General features: G+C 47.0%; 1 protein-coding gene across 1 annotated transcript; it reads left to right on the top strand.

Annotated features, from left to right (window-relative positions):
* The first annotated feature begins 546 nt into the window (after positions 1-546).
* LOC134291588 (uncharacterized) lies at positions 547-4,536 on the top strand. Its single transcript, XM_062859529.1, has 2 exons — positions 547-1,593; positions 4,498-4,536. Exons 1-2 carry the CDS (start codon positions 547-549, stop codon positions 4,534-4,536), a joined length of 1,086 nt encoding a protein of 361 aa, XP_062715513.1.
* Positions 4,537-14,767: the final 10,231 nt, after the last annotated feature.

Genomic DNA, 14,767 nt, shown 5'->3' with positions numbered 1-14,767 from the left:
GCTTTTGGCGGTGTCGTAACTTCGTGTCGCGCACTCGTTTTTCTAGATTGTGGGTAACACTCCACAGGCACCCATGAAAACGAAAAGTGCACCGCGAACGATAGACAATTTCGTAGTGAACCTCTCTTCCATCCAATTTACGAAAGCAGAGCTAGATTTGCTCAACAAAGGGTTAAATTTCGCTATCTCCCCCCGGTGTGCCCCCCTTGCCGATATCGTGAGCAATATCGAAAGTGCCATTCAGTTCGAGAATCACGCGTATAAAGCAGCCACCCGTCACAGTGTTAAGGAATGCATAGTGAGAACGGCGAGCAAAAAGGAGAACAAAAATCGCGCCAACTTCGATACGTGGTGCACAATCCGTCTGTTGAAATCTCGTGATGTGATATACTCTCGTGCCGCCCTAATAAAAATGTATTATACACTGGCGATTAGGTGAATGATTGTACCATTCCGTGTATGATCAAGATGATAGCCCGAAAGGGTTGTTAAGCACGTTGTATCATATTTTTCTATTAGGGCGATAAGGGGAACGCGGTAGTGATTATGGATAGAGAAGATTACGACTCGCGCGTTCGGGACATGATCAGTGCCGGTCCGTATGAAGAGTTTACTTTCAAAAACGGAAAGCCGAAAGATCCTCTTAACAGAATGGTTGAGGAAGTGAATCATGTCCGGAAGAAGGTAGCTAACTTGATGGGCGAAGACAGGTTGGAAAGAAAGTTCCATGTTCCAAACCCGACGGTGGCATCCTTGTATTGCCTACCAAAGATTCATAAGAATCCGGTAGGTATGCGCCCGATCTCGTCCAACATCCGTACCCCTACCGAAAAAATGGCAGCGTGGCTAGTGGAAGAAATGAGAAAATACCCTGTGAAGCATGGCAAAAGTGTTAAAAACTCGGTGGATTTGGTTGAGCAGCTAGAGGGGTTCAAATTGCGACGAGGTGAAATTCTGGTATCGTTCGATGTCGCCGCTCTATTTCCGAGCGTACCAGCCACTGAAGCTCTGCAAAGCCTGCGCCGACACTTGGAACGGTGCCGAGTGCCGCTAAACCACATCGAGGCTTATCTCTCTGTTGCCAAGGTCTGTATGAACCAAAATTTTTTCAACTTCCGGGGAAAATACTACAAACAGACCTTTGGCCTGAGCATGGGTAGTAAGCTCTCACCACTTCTGGCCGATTTGTTTATGAGCGATCTAGAAAATGAAGCCCAGAAACAGAAGCTTTTTCCCCGAGTGTGGTGGCGCTACGTAGACGATGTTTTCGCCCCGGTGAAGGAACGGTACGTAGACCAGACACTTAGCATGCTAAATTCACAACATGAAACGATCAAATTCACGGTTGAGAAGGAAGTAGACGGGAAGTTGCCTTTCTTGGATCTGATGATTAGCAGAAACGAGGATAACACTCTGAAATTTGGGATTTATCGCAAGCCAACTAGCACAGATCGGTACATAACATCCGATTCCAACCACTTTGGTGCCCAAAAGCAAGCCGCCTTCCATTCTATGGCTCACCGGCTCTACAATGTACCGTTGGATAGCGTAGAATTCAAGGAAGAACAGAATCGAATTTACGCTGCAGCCGAGGTCAATGGATACAACCGAACTTTCGTAGACAAAATTCTACAAAAACACAAACGCAAAAAACACCGTCAGAACATAACAACGCTGGAGCCAATAGCAGGACAAACAAAAAGGATTAGCCTACCGTTCTACCCTAAAGTAACCAACCCAATAAAATCGAAGCTTCAACGACATGGATTGCAAGTAGTGCACAAAAGCGCCAACACGTTACGTGAACTACTATGCAATCTGAAGGATAAGGTTCCCCCGGATGAGCAGTCAGGAATTTATGAAATTCCATGCAGGGACTGTCCAGCTGTCTACATAGGTCAGACACGCCGGAAATTCAAAACCAGAATCAGGGAACATAAGAATGCCGTTGACACAAACAAACAAAACGAATCCAGCGTGGCAGTTCATACAGCGAGCAGTAATCACAACATCAACTGGGAAGAAGCGAAACTGCTCAAATGTGTCAACAAATCTTCGCATTTGAATGCATGGGAGTCCATGTTCATCACAGGGTCGAAAAAGCAATTGATGAATGAGGATGACCCTCCCATCGCATCGTGTCTCTTCGACCTAGTAGACTTGACGATAGAGTAAATTTCTCTTCTTTTGGACGTATACGAACAACGTACGAACACACCGCAGTCAGTCGGACATTGTCCTGAAGATGGGCTAGATCACGCCCGAAACCGGTCGACAAAAGGTAATTTTTTAAATCTTTTCTTGACGATTGTAAGAACGATAAGTGTTGTCTTGTGTCGCGTCGCGTATTGTGTGTTTCTATAGGAGTTCTTCGAAAACTCCTCCAGCAGTTCTTTCAGGAGTTCCGCGGGAATTTCTCCAGAAGTTTCAAGAATTTCTACAGGAATTGCCTGGGAGTTCCTTCAGGGATTCTCCGGAAATTCCTCCAATACTTCACTGGAGGAGTCCTAGAAAATATTTCCAAGAGTTCCCTGGAAATTTCTCCAGCAGTTCCATGGGAATTCTTCAATCTGTTCATTGGAAATTTCTCCAGGAGTTCCTAGGGAATACTTCCAGCAGTTTCTCGGGATTTATTATGAGCTCCTCGGTGATTCTTCCAGTACTTCCTCAGCAATTGTTCCAGGAGTTCCTCCAGAAGTTCCCCAGAAATTCCTGCTGGGTTCTCTGGGAATTCCTACAGGAGTTTTTCGGGAATTCATCCTGGAGTTCCCCGGGAATTTATCCGGAAGTTCTCCAGAAAATCCTCCTGTTGTTCGGCAGGAATTCCTCCAGGAGATCCCCGATAATTCTTCCAGGGGATCCGAGAATTGCTCCTGGAATTTTTCCGGGAGTACCAGGGAGTTCCTAGGGAATTCTTCCAAGAGTTTCTCGGGATTTCTTACAGCAGTTCCTCGGGAATTCTTCCGAGAGTTCTTCGATAAATTATGCTGAAGTTCTCCGGAAATTCCTCCAGGAGTTCGTTAGGAACTCCTCCAGGAGATGCCCGATAATTCTTCCAGGGGTTTTGAGAACTCTAGGAGAAATACCCGAGGAACTCCAGGAAGTGTTTTGCGAGAAATTTAGAGGGATTTTCTGAGAAATGCAAAATTCCTAAAGAAGTTTGAAAAGATCTCCAGGAATTCCTTAGAACTTATGGAGGCAATCTCAAGGGAAGCTCCTGGAGGAATACTAAATGAACTTATTGAGAAATTTCCGGGGGTCTCCATGGAACTATTGTAGGATCTCATGGAGGAATTACCTGGAGGAATTCTCGCGAAACTTCTGATAGAATTCTCAGGGAAATCCCGAAGGAATTATCGTGGAACTCCCGAAGAAAATTCCGGAGAACTCCTGCAGGAATTTCTGGGGAATTCTTGGAGGAATTCCCGGGGAACTCCAGGAGGATTTAACAAGGAATTTTTGAGGATTTTCGAGAACTTCGCTCTCTCTCTCTCTTCTCTCTTCTTGGCGTAACGCCCTCCACTGGGATAAAGCCTGCTTCTCAGCTTAGTGTTCAATGAGCACTTCCACAGTTTTTAACTGAGAGCTTCCTCTGCCAATAGGGCAGTGCATGAAATTATCTCCTTCTCTTTCACTCTTACAGACATTTTGTAAACAACAAGGCCACGAAACGTCAAAATCCCATACAAAATCAAAACAGTGCGGTGCCCTATGACCATTTTGCATGTGTATATCGTGTGGCAGGCACGAAGATACTCTATGCCCAAGGAAGTCAAGGAAATTTCCTTTACGAAAAGATCCTGGACCAAGCGGGAATCGAACCCGTCACCCTCAGCATGGTCATGCTGAATACCCGTGCGTTTACCGCCTCGGCTATATGGGCCCAACAATTTTCGGGAACTTCGCTTAAATAAATTTCCAAGAATACCTCCATTCCCGACAAACTCTTGGAAGAATGGCAAACTGGAAATCCTGAGCAATTTCTTTTTGGAAACTCCTCCAGAAATTCCCTATGAACTTCTGGAGGAAATCCTGAGGAACTCTTAGAGGAAATCCTGGAGGAATTCCCCAGCGTAGAACTGAACGTCCTTCTTCTGCATCAAGAGTGCTGCCTCCTTGTGTTTGCGCCTTGTTCTTGTCGTGGCTCAATTGAGGATCGCATACTTTCCAAAACTAAAAAGTATTTTTCTCCAGATGTAATTGAGGATGTCCGATTGCCGTAATTTACAAAATTGACGTTTGGACAGTGTTTCCTTCGATTTAATAATCATTTTCGGAAAAAGTGCTTTGGGGGTTCACGGAGTGACGAGTAGAATGACTTTTTTTTTCTCAAACCCTAATTATATCGGTAAGTAATTTTTTGGGTGCAAAAACGGTTCGCAGAATCATTAGTCGTAACGACTGTTAATTATACCTTCTAGCAGAACTGAAACTAATACTCATCCATTACGGGCATCAGCTCCGAATTGCGCTCATTTCATCCAAAATTCGTTTCAGAATGCGCCGAGCAAAAACGTCATGAACCCACTTCTATGAGGGTCGATTTCAATTAAAGTACCTCTACTATTCAAAAGGCAATTGGCACAGACAGAGACGTAGGTACCCTGCTTCTGAGGAGCGGACCTTCGCCGCCAATATGGCACGCAGCAATTGATGAAATTTTTGGCAACGGTCAATTTCAATGAAATCACTTCCCAAACCGATGGTGAAGGAAAGGATCAATTGAATTGTCCAAAAATCGTCGAAAAACTGAGAGCCCCTCAGCCGCAATTGGCGACGACGATGGGTGTGCTCCGCGGTGGAGTGAAGCACGTGTTCAAGCTGGAGACCTTCGATCATGATCGCGAATTGATGGGTGGATCGTTCGTTGCCGTTGCAGTCGCGTCGCCGCAGATGATTGTGCCCAAATTTTCGGAAGGTAGCAATAAGTAAGTACCCTACCGCGTTGTTGTTTTGCGAAATCGTCTCTCGATCGGTTGCTTCCCTTGTGAGGGTCGGACGCCCGTTGTCTGTCGTCGTCGTGATGGGATGTGGGTGAGTCTCCGTTGGTTGTCGGTATGCAAAGCGAGACAGTTAATGGGACGGTGATGAAACGATGGTGATCCGATGAAGGACACTTCGGTGGTGAATTGGATGATTGGAGTACGGGGATAATGCCGTAGTAAGATGAGGTTGATGAACCGGCTTCTATGCGTTACTCTATTCAATGTGAGTGGAAGTCGCTGGAGAGCGATCTTATTCGGTTACTGATTCGATGTACTTTGATGGAGCACCATCTTCCAGATGAAGTGACTTTGTCAAGGTTTCCACAATGTTCAGTCCAATGCAAAAGTCCATAGTCACATACCATGAACCAATTGGACTGAATGCCACATGTGCGAGGTTATCTGCTTTTCCAGTATAGTCGTCCGTAAAAGTGAATGTTGCAATCATGCTCCTTTTTACCCTTCTTACACCCTTAAGAAGGGTATAAAAACCACTTGGAAATCCGACTTTCAATCCGAGGCCCGAAGGGCAGAGTCTCATATACCAATTTACTCAGCTTGACGAACTGAGCAAATGTATTTTTTTATTTATTTTTTTCTACATCATAGGGGGAAAAATCTGCTCAACAGACACCCTAACAGGAAGATTAGAGTAGTGTGGGGTTAAGGCCGTCTTCTACAACACAAATAAAAGCCAGGACTACTCTCTCCTCGACCCACTAAAACACATTCCTATGGTCGCCAAACCCTTCGTCTCTCCGGAACCACCAAGAAGGTATTGTTTCAGAGAGAGGCTAGTACACATCGCACCCTCAAGGTTAGCTGCGTAGCCTAGCAGCTACGAACATCGATGACTCACTCTGGAGAGTCCATCACGGTAGCATGCTCGCGCTTAGCCAGTTTCCCAAGTGGTCCTCGCCACTACCTTTGTCCTCGGAAGGCGGGAAGGATCAACCCCGCCCGCGCCCAACTGCAGCCCGATCTGACCTGCTGAAGGCAAGGGTATCACTACCCTTCAGGCCCTATCAGCTGCACCAGAAGGATGCTGACAGCAGGGTCTCCACCTACCCCGACCCTTGCCGGGGACTTCTTTCCAACCGCGGGCTCAGATCCAACCCAGTAGACCGACGCCACGAAAGCACCGTTACCGGGACTTCCTCTCCGCGGCCACTTAATCGCTGTAAGGGTCGATCTCGACCGCAGGGCACCGGTATGACCTACGAAGCCGACTCCGAACCCCTGGACCACCTCTTGTACTGCAGCTGGACTAGCCATTCTCCGAGTCCACGCGCCACCTCCTCTGTAGCTCCCAGACGATGTGGGTAATAGCCGTTGAAACGGCGTTCCAGCCAAACTCATCCCTACACATCCTCTGGACCAAGTTGTCCGGAGTTGTGTCCTCCCCGCATGTGGCAAGCATGCGGTCACGCATTGTGCGAAAAAGCGGGCACACGAACAAAATGTGTTGCGCCGTTTCCTCTAAGCACTGGGCATTCGGGAGAATCCGCATGCCCGAAACGGTGTAGATACTGTCGGAAGCAACCATGACCTGTAAGCAGTCTTGCGAATAATCGCGACCATCACGAGACAATCACTTGAACCGCTTTCTGGAGTCACCGTTCCCAAGGTGATACGAACCAGCTAGCATGTCACGCCTGGAATGACAAAAATGTTGTGGGTTCCACCCTTCGCAGCTTTGCAGCGATAGCAGTTGCTGAGTATGCTTCAGGCGGGTTGCGAGAGAATCAATCTCTCTGAGCAACGATGCATAACGGGCGAAGTGAAAGCGTTTGCCGTAGCCAGGGCGAACTGCGTAGTGCGCTCAATGTGTGCGTTTAAACTGAGCTATGCAAAACGAATAGGATTTATGATGTAGTACCGTGCTTGTGATTATACACATGCATAGGGCACTGCACTGTTTTGGTTTTGTATGGGATTTTGACGTTTCGTGGCCTTGTTGTTTACAAAATTTCTGTAAGAGTGAAAGAGAGAGAGATAATTTCATGCACTGCCCTATAGTTTTACATGCTGTTGCGCGTGCATCTGCTTGAGACGACGGAGAGAGTCATGACACTCACATGAGCCGTATCCAAGTCAGGATGATTGTAGCAAAACAAGGGTGACCGGGTGACTATGATGGGATTCTGTCTTTTCTGGTGTTAGCGACTGTAGAGAGAGCGAATCAGAAACAGTAGAGACAGGGTGACACAAGCTTGGTGTTTATCAGCTTTTTTGTGACTTGTACGCTGATGCTTCGCGACACTGCCTGTAAGGACCTGTGTCAGGTGGAATGAAACTTCCCCATGGCGCCTATTAATCCAACTATCTACCCTCGGTATCAACCTATGGGTTCACCTTCCTTTGGTGGAACTGTCCCACGCGCGCTGCCATTTGACCATAGAGGCCATCCTGACAGTCTTGCGTATGCCTCTTGTGCCGCGCATTTCGAAGCACTCCATGTCCTCACTGATAAGAATGCTGATGGGCACCATACCAGTAATGACGCAGAGAGCGTCGTGTGACACGGTACGGTACGCGCTCGCAAACCTCAGGCACATAAGCCTGTAAGTACTTTCCAGCTTCCATCGGTAGCATTTAGTACTTAGCGCAGTACCCCACGCCGGGCCGCCATACCTAAGTATGGACGTAGCAACACTAGCCAGAAGCTTGCGCTTACTGGCGTACACCGCAGAGCTATTGGACATCATCCGGGACAGTGCCGCAATAGCTGTGGAGGCTCTTTTACAGGCATATTCGACGTGGCTACCGAAGGTAAGCTTATCGTCGATCATCACGCCCAAGTGTTTGAAGGAGCGCTTTGACAGGATAGTGCACTCTCCTACACTGATCTCCGTCTGCTGCTCCGACTTCAGGTTGTTAACAACTGTCACCTCTGTCTTGTGGTGAGCCAGCTCCAGTTTCCTGGACCGCATCAACGCCTCCACAACCTTGATCGAGTGGTTGGTAGTCATCTTTACCTCCTCGATCGTTTCACCGTAGACTTCGAGCGTAATGTCGTCGGCAAATCCGACAATCACCACTCCCACTGGATACTCTAACCTCAACATCTCGTCGTACATGACATTCCATAGCACCGGACCCAGGATGAAACCTTGCGGGACTCCTGAGGTTATGTGAAAACACTTCCGACCCACCTCCATGTCGTACACGATTCTGAAAGTAACTTCCGAGAATCTTGTACAGGTACTCCGGTATCCCCAGACGCAAGAGCGCATCGGCAATAGCAGACCAGCTGGCGCTATTAAACGCATTCCTTACATCAAGAGTCACTACCGCGCAAAAGCGAATTCCCCTCCTCTTAGGCTCGAGTGCTGTCTCGGCGGTTTTTGTAACCGACAAGATAACGTCTACGGTGGACCTCCCCTTCCGGAAGCCGTACTGGTTACTCGAAAGACCATTTATACCCTCGGTGAACCTCAACATTCTATTGAGGATGATCTTTTCGAGCACCTTCCCCGCCGGCTGTCCTACGAAAGGAGGTCAAGGACTAGGATCATGACGCGGAAAAAGTCCTCCAATGATCCCATCCAACATCTCTGGAGATTGCTCTGTAGGAGCCATCACACCTCTCGTTTTGGCCATAACTATCCTATAGGCGTCACCCCACGGGTTCGCATGGGCACTCTGACAGAGACCCTCAAAGCAGGCCTTTTTGCTTGCTCTAATCTCGGTCTTAAGCGCGGCTTTTGCAGCGGCGAACACCACCCGCCGTTCGTTTCGCTCTTCCTCTCCAGTAAGCCGGTGGCCTTCCATTTCTAGAGTGGACTCGCCTAGGCATGGTCGCATCACACGCACGTGAGATCACCGCTACCAGCTCGTCGCCGTCTAAACCGATTAAGTTTCGCTCACGACGGAGCGCCTCCAGAAATACCCCTTCGTAGAAGTATGATGTCTTCCACCTGCAAGGGCTTGGCCTTGGCCTAGCCGCATCTTCTTCTATCCGCTGTCTGCTGTTGTTGTAGTCGATACTGTAGCGAACCACCAGGTGGTCGCTGTAAGTGTAGCCATCATCTACTCTCCAGTTCGAACTACTTGTTAGGCCAGGACTACAATAGGTCACGTCAATAATTGACTCCGCTCCGTTTCGACTAAAGGTACTCTTGGTACCGACATTAGCCAAGTCGACATCTAAGATGGCCAGTGTTTCTAGCAGGATCTGACCCCGCTGGTTCGTGAAACGGCTTCCCCATTCCACGGCCCAGGCATTAAAGTCACCCGCTACGCTGTTAGCACGGTCGTAAGGCGGTCCAGCATTTGCGTGAACTGCTCGATCGGCCACCGCGGAGGCGCATAACAGCTACAGAAGAAGACCCCATTTACTTTGGCGACCACGAAGCCCTCATAGGTAGTAGACACCAGCTCCTTGACAGGCTTTTTACCAGTCGTCCATATCGCCGCCATTCTTCTGGTCCCATCCGCGACCCAGTTGCCGTTGTCGGCGGGTACTCGGTATGGGTCCAATATGATGGCGATATCCGTCTCCCACTCAGAAACCGCCTGACAAAGCAGTTGCTGAGCCGCATCACCAAAGCTATCTGTGTCCCTGCTGGCCCTTTCCGTAGCTTAACGGCTGCGGCGGCCACCTTCACATCGCACTGTTGCCGCAGTGCCGTGACGAGCTCTTCCACTTCGGTGATCTCATCAATGTCCTTGACCTTCAGAGTCGCCTCATGTGTCAGAGCCCTCACCTGCACACCCTCACCAAGCACCTCTTCTGCCAGCCTTTTATAGGCGGCGCCCTTGTGCTCCTTCTGGCGCTTCAGCTCCAGGATCATCTCGCCCGTACGAGTACATCTAATACTGCGTACGTCGGCTCCAAGACCCTCAAGCTTGGCGTCGCTTCGCATCATCTTCAAGACGTCCGAGTACTTGGACTGTTACGTCTTGATGACGATCGCGTCGCCTTTCTCGCGCTTGGCACCTGACCTCCTACGCCTTGGCTTGGCGTCCTGCGCTACTACCTGCGGATTCGCCTTGTTCTTCCTCTTGCGTTCTACCTTCGTCCAAGGGGGGGTCCTCCCCTTGGATCTCCCTACTCTGTGGCTGTTGAGGGCCCACCAGCGGTCGCAATCCCTTGTTCCCATCGTTCCGGGACGGGCCAGCCTTTTCAGGCCCACCCTTCCCAGCTTTCCGGGAACTCTGGCTGGGGTCCGACCTTCCGGCATTATTACCGACTTTCGAGGTAATGATTCGCCTGGCCTTGCGGGCACCGCCAGACTGCTCCTCGCCTGACGGTTGCCTCGCCCGCTTCTGCGATTGCTTGCCCCGTTTGTCGCGAGCAGTCGCTTCCGCCTTATTCGGACTTCCTGCGAAGGAGAAGGCCTCCGTTTGGGTAAACTTCGGCACTTTCTCATTTTCAGGCTCCGCTGCTGCAGTAGTCAGCAACGCGAGTGCCGCGTGCTCCTGCTTGGCATCGTCGATCGACGCTCTAAGTCGAAGCAAGGCCGTTTTCAGGTCCTTTCTTATGTTCGACTTAGTGGACGCAAAGTCGATGATTTTGCCAAGCTGCTGCTCAGCCACCTCTATTGCGGACCGTCCTTTGGATTCTCGGTTGACGGCCCTCAACAACCATGCTCCGTCCATAACCTCCACCGGCTGGCTTGCCGGGAAGTGGACTGGAGCACCCACACTTGAGCTGGGTACGCAACTCCGAGCGCCTATCTCCTCACTTCTCCTTGTCGGAGATCTCATCAACCCGCTTCTTGCGAAGCCCGACGACATGACACGGTACTTGCCCAAGTACCCCGCAGGCTCCGTTAAAGATCGAGCATCTTTTTCACCCCCTCGATCACTCATTCCTCAGCACGGATCGCTTGACACCTTGAATTGGGGTTATCAGTTTGTTACGGAACCGAACCCGGTTGTCCCGCCCAAGGTAAGTAAAAGGAAGGTAATCCAATATGTCAGATTCCACCATCCGCCATATTGAAAAACCAAACGACAGCTGGCAAGTTTGTATTAAATTTTTTTTCACTATAGTGAGATGACAAATAAAAACTTTCAGCCCTAGCAACGTAGCAACCCCACAGAAACCATGCACGCTTAACTTTCTCAGCACTAAAATCGGACAAACTCCATGACATCGAGTGTTTCCTACTTACACGGATTGCAAATTAGTTCGTACACCCACTCAAGCAAATATTTTGCAATATTTTCGGCAAAGCAATCTCTTTTGTTTAAGAAATCACCATTGTATTCATAATACACAAAAATGCGGGGGTACGAGCAAATTTTAAACCCCGCATCCACTTACTGCTTTTACGCTAACACCTTCCTCATAAACATCTTGGTCCCGCCATAAATGGTCAAATGTAAAAGAGAACCAATACATGTGACATATCAATGACTTATTCAGTAAGGTGTCAGGCCATTCGGCCGAAGGTCATTAGGCCGAATAGTCATTAGGCCGAATGGTCATCAGGCCGAATGGTCATTGGGTCTTCTTCTTGCCGTTACGTCCCCACTGTGACAAGACGAGTAACCCACCGGAAGTGGTAAAATATAGAAGGGAACTAAACCATAGCGGCGTTTTTGATAATCTGATGAACGGTCAACAAGAAAATAGTCTCAGGCCACATCTAGAAATTGTAATAATATTTCGGAATCGGTTGCGGGTGTTCCATCGGAAGTGATTCAATAGAAGTAAACTTAAATCATGCATGCGATACATAAAATCATGGCTTTTCAAAAATTTGCTGAATTGTTAGCAAGAAAATAGCCTCAGATCACATTGTTTTCAGATTTTTAGGTAACTCAATGAACAGTTGACAAGAACATAGTCTCAGACCATATTTGAGATAACCGGAATCGGTTGCAGGTGTCCCACCCAGTGCTGTCATGCTAAAATCAGAGCTGGTTACCCAAGTTTTCAAAATAGCTGCGCCCCTTATGATGCTACGCCCCCATATAAATAATTCAAGCATTGCGCTCAATTTAACTATTTTGCTGTTCCCAAAATAAAGCAAACAAGACACTTTTCCCGCTCACAAAAAAGTGTTAGTCTTGGATGTTAAAATTGCGCTCATCTTATACCAAAAAAGGATAATAGATTTTTCAGTTCCCAAAATATAAAGTGGCTATCTCAGATTCGAAAACAGCTGTCATCGTAAATCAATAACAATGTGAAAATTCCTTCGCTTTTCAATGAGCTGCGATCTCAGTCGTAGAAATTCCCTCAAAATATATCATTAACAATGTAATATATGAAATTACGGATTTATATGATTTTGTTTGGACAAGTTTAATCATATTTGAAAAATAATAGTGTAATAGTTTTCAATTTATCAAATTTGTTGGTCGGAAAAAAATACATATCATAATTCAAAGATAAGTGGTGTAATAGCTGGAAACTTCATAAAATAAAAAAAAAGGTGGTGATATCAGATGAAAAACTTGCACTCATAATATCAAGTAAAATGTGACAAGATTTCATTCAATTTAACTATATTCTATTTATACTAGAAAATTGCTCTCATCGCAAATTGATAAAAATGTGAGAATGTCTGTCTACCCATTTAAAATAAAGGATTTGCAATCTAAGATAATAAAATATTTTATCTAATTGAAAACATTGAGACAATTGTGAAGTACTTAAACAAAATAAACGAGTTTGAATGTTAGATGAGACCATTGCGCTCTTCATACATTAAAAACAGAACATTAATTTGTCGGCTCCCCAAAATAGAAGCGGCGATCGAGGCGGCGATCTTATATTCATAAAACTTCACTCATCGGATAGCTATATGAAACTTTGTCGCTCTTTATAATAAAAGAGTCGCGTACTTAGTTGGAAAAATGTTGCTGTCATATTAAATAGATGATTTGAAAATTGCGCTCATCAAACATGTAAAAATGTTCGCTCTCCTCATAATATTAAAAAAAAAACTGAAAACTGAAACGATTTCTGTTAACTGGCCAAAAGAGAAAAAACTTTCGCTAACTTAGAAAAATTTGACCTACCCTAACACGTTAACTACTTTGAATTACCCTAATGAACTAGATGTAACTTGTTTTCCTTTCCAAGTAAACTTACACTACCACAACTATAGACAACTTGTGTAACCCAGTCAGAACAGAAATAAAATGAGTCTATTAGCCTGTGTACACACACCATATGCTGTCAAAATTCCTTTGGCTTTTGACTTTTACTGCGAGCTCTGTTTAGGTGCTATCCTGCTCACTCATACAGGAATTTTGAACACAGTGCTCGCAGTAAAAGTCAAAATCTCACAGCATGCAGAGGCTAATTGCAAACAGTAAAGCTGTTCGGGCGCGTTCTTTCGTTATTTCTCCCCGTCCGAATAATTCCCCGCGAGTTGGAAGTCCGCCATATTCGAAGTCCGCTGCGAAACCCTCGAAGGCCGGTTCCCGAGATTTGGTCGGTTGTGAGTTGTGACCGGGACCGGAAAAAAATCTGGATTTTACATGGTCCTTCGGCTCGGATTTTCGGTTCGGTCGTTTTCCCGGTATGCAAAAGTGCAAATCCGTCCGACTCGTGTTACTGTGAAATTACGCCAAGGATTGGCTGACACCGACAAGGTGTAGTGAAATTGAATCCTCCACATAAAATTGTGCGAGAAACGGTGAAAAAAGTACGAAAGTGGCTAAAAATCGACGAAATTCGGTCGATATCCGAAATTGCGCAGTGAAATTTCTCGAAGCGCCACCGAAAGAAAAGAGAAGTTCAAGGGCGGCCATCTTGTGCCGAGAAATTTCCACGAGATTCAGCCAGGTTTCAGAGTGTGTGAGTGAAGGAGATCCAACTTGGATCACGAAGTACAGTGCCAGTGTATTGTGGGGAAAGAAAGCAGAGAAGATACGGCACTTGTGAGTGTCTTTAGTGGTGGCTACCCCGACCACTGCGGCTGAGTGGTACAGGCCATCCAAGTGAGAAGAGAATAGTGCGCCGTTCAGTTGTTGCTGTGTATTCCCCACGCAGACCGAGGATTATTTGCGTGTATGCTACCTGCGCCGCTGCTATGTGCATCGGCGAGAGCAGAGCAAAGAGCGAACTGCCGTTCGTTTGCTCGCGTTTCATTTTCCACGCTGTTCCCGAGGATTCTCTGCCAGCCAGCCACAACAGGGATCGACTGCTGCTGCCGTCATTGAGTGAGTACCTACGCTGCTTCTTTATCATTGCACACGACTCGCGTCGTGGTTCGTAACCCGTGCCGTTGTCGTCGGCGTCGGTGAGGTACGACTGTTCGTCGTCTCGTTTAGTCGGTTCGGTTGGTCGAGCCTATTGCTGGCACGGAAAGAAATTCGTTTCGTTTCGACTATCGCGTTGAGCCACCGTAAAGACAATGATTAAGGTTGAGGGTGATAAGCAAGCAGATGTCCTGAGCAGGGTTCCTGATTTCCACTTTTTATCTTCTTCCACATTCGAAGACAGTCAGCAGCGAACGGTTGTCGCTTTAGTTCGTGTGTATGCTTGTCAGCGACCACAGCAAACTCCGGCGAACGGTGGAAAGCCACACTTGGAAATTACTCATTCGTCAACATTCGCATCGCAAGCGAATGCGATTCGTGAGTGATGCGATTGATATTGTGCATACGAATATTTGATGTTTTCGAATTATTTTCTTTGCTAATCTAGCATTTCAACAACAATACAGTAAAAATGTACAGGGGATACTCAAAATAACTGGGACAGGTAAAATTTTCACTTTTCAAAAAATGTTCAATTCGCTGTAAATTTTTGAAAAGGGCATCAAATATTCTCAAATTTTCACTGTAAGTTCATCAACTAGTTGTGGAGAATT

The sequence above is a fragment of the Aedes albopictus genome, chromosome 1 (genome assembly GCF_035046485.1).
Source record: "Aedes albopictus strain Foshan chromosome 1, AalbF5, whole genome shotgun sequence".
NCBI lineage: Eukaryota > Metazoa > Arthropoda > Insecta > Diptera > Culicidae > Aedes > Aedes albopictus.
The sequence above is the reverse complement of the archived record's forward strand: the minus strand, read 5'-3'. Positions and strand labels throughout refer to the sequence as shown.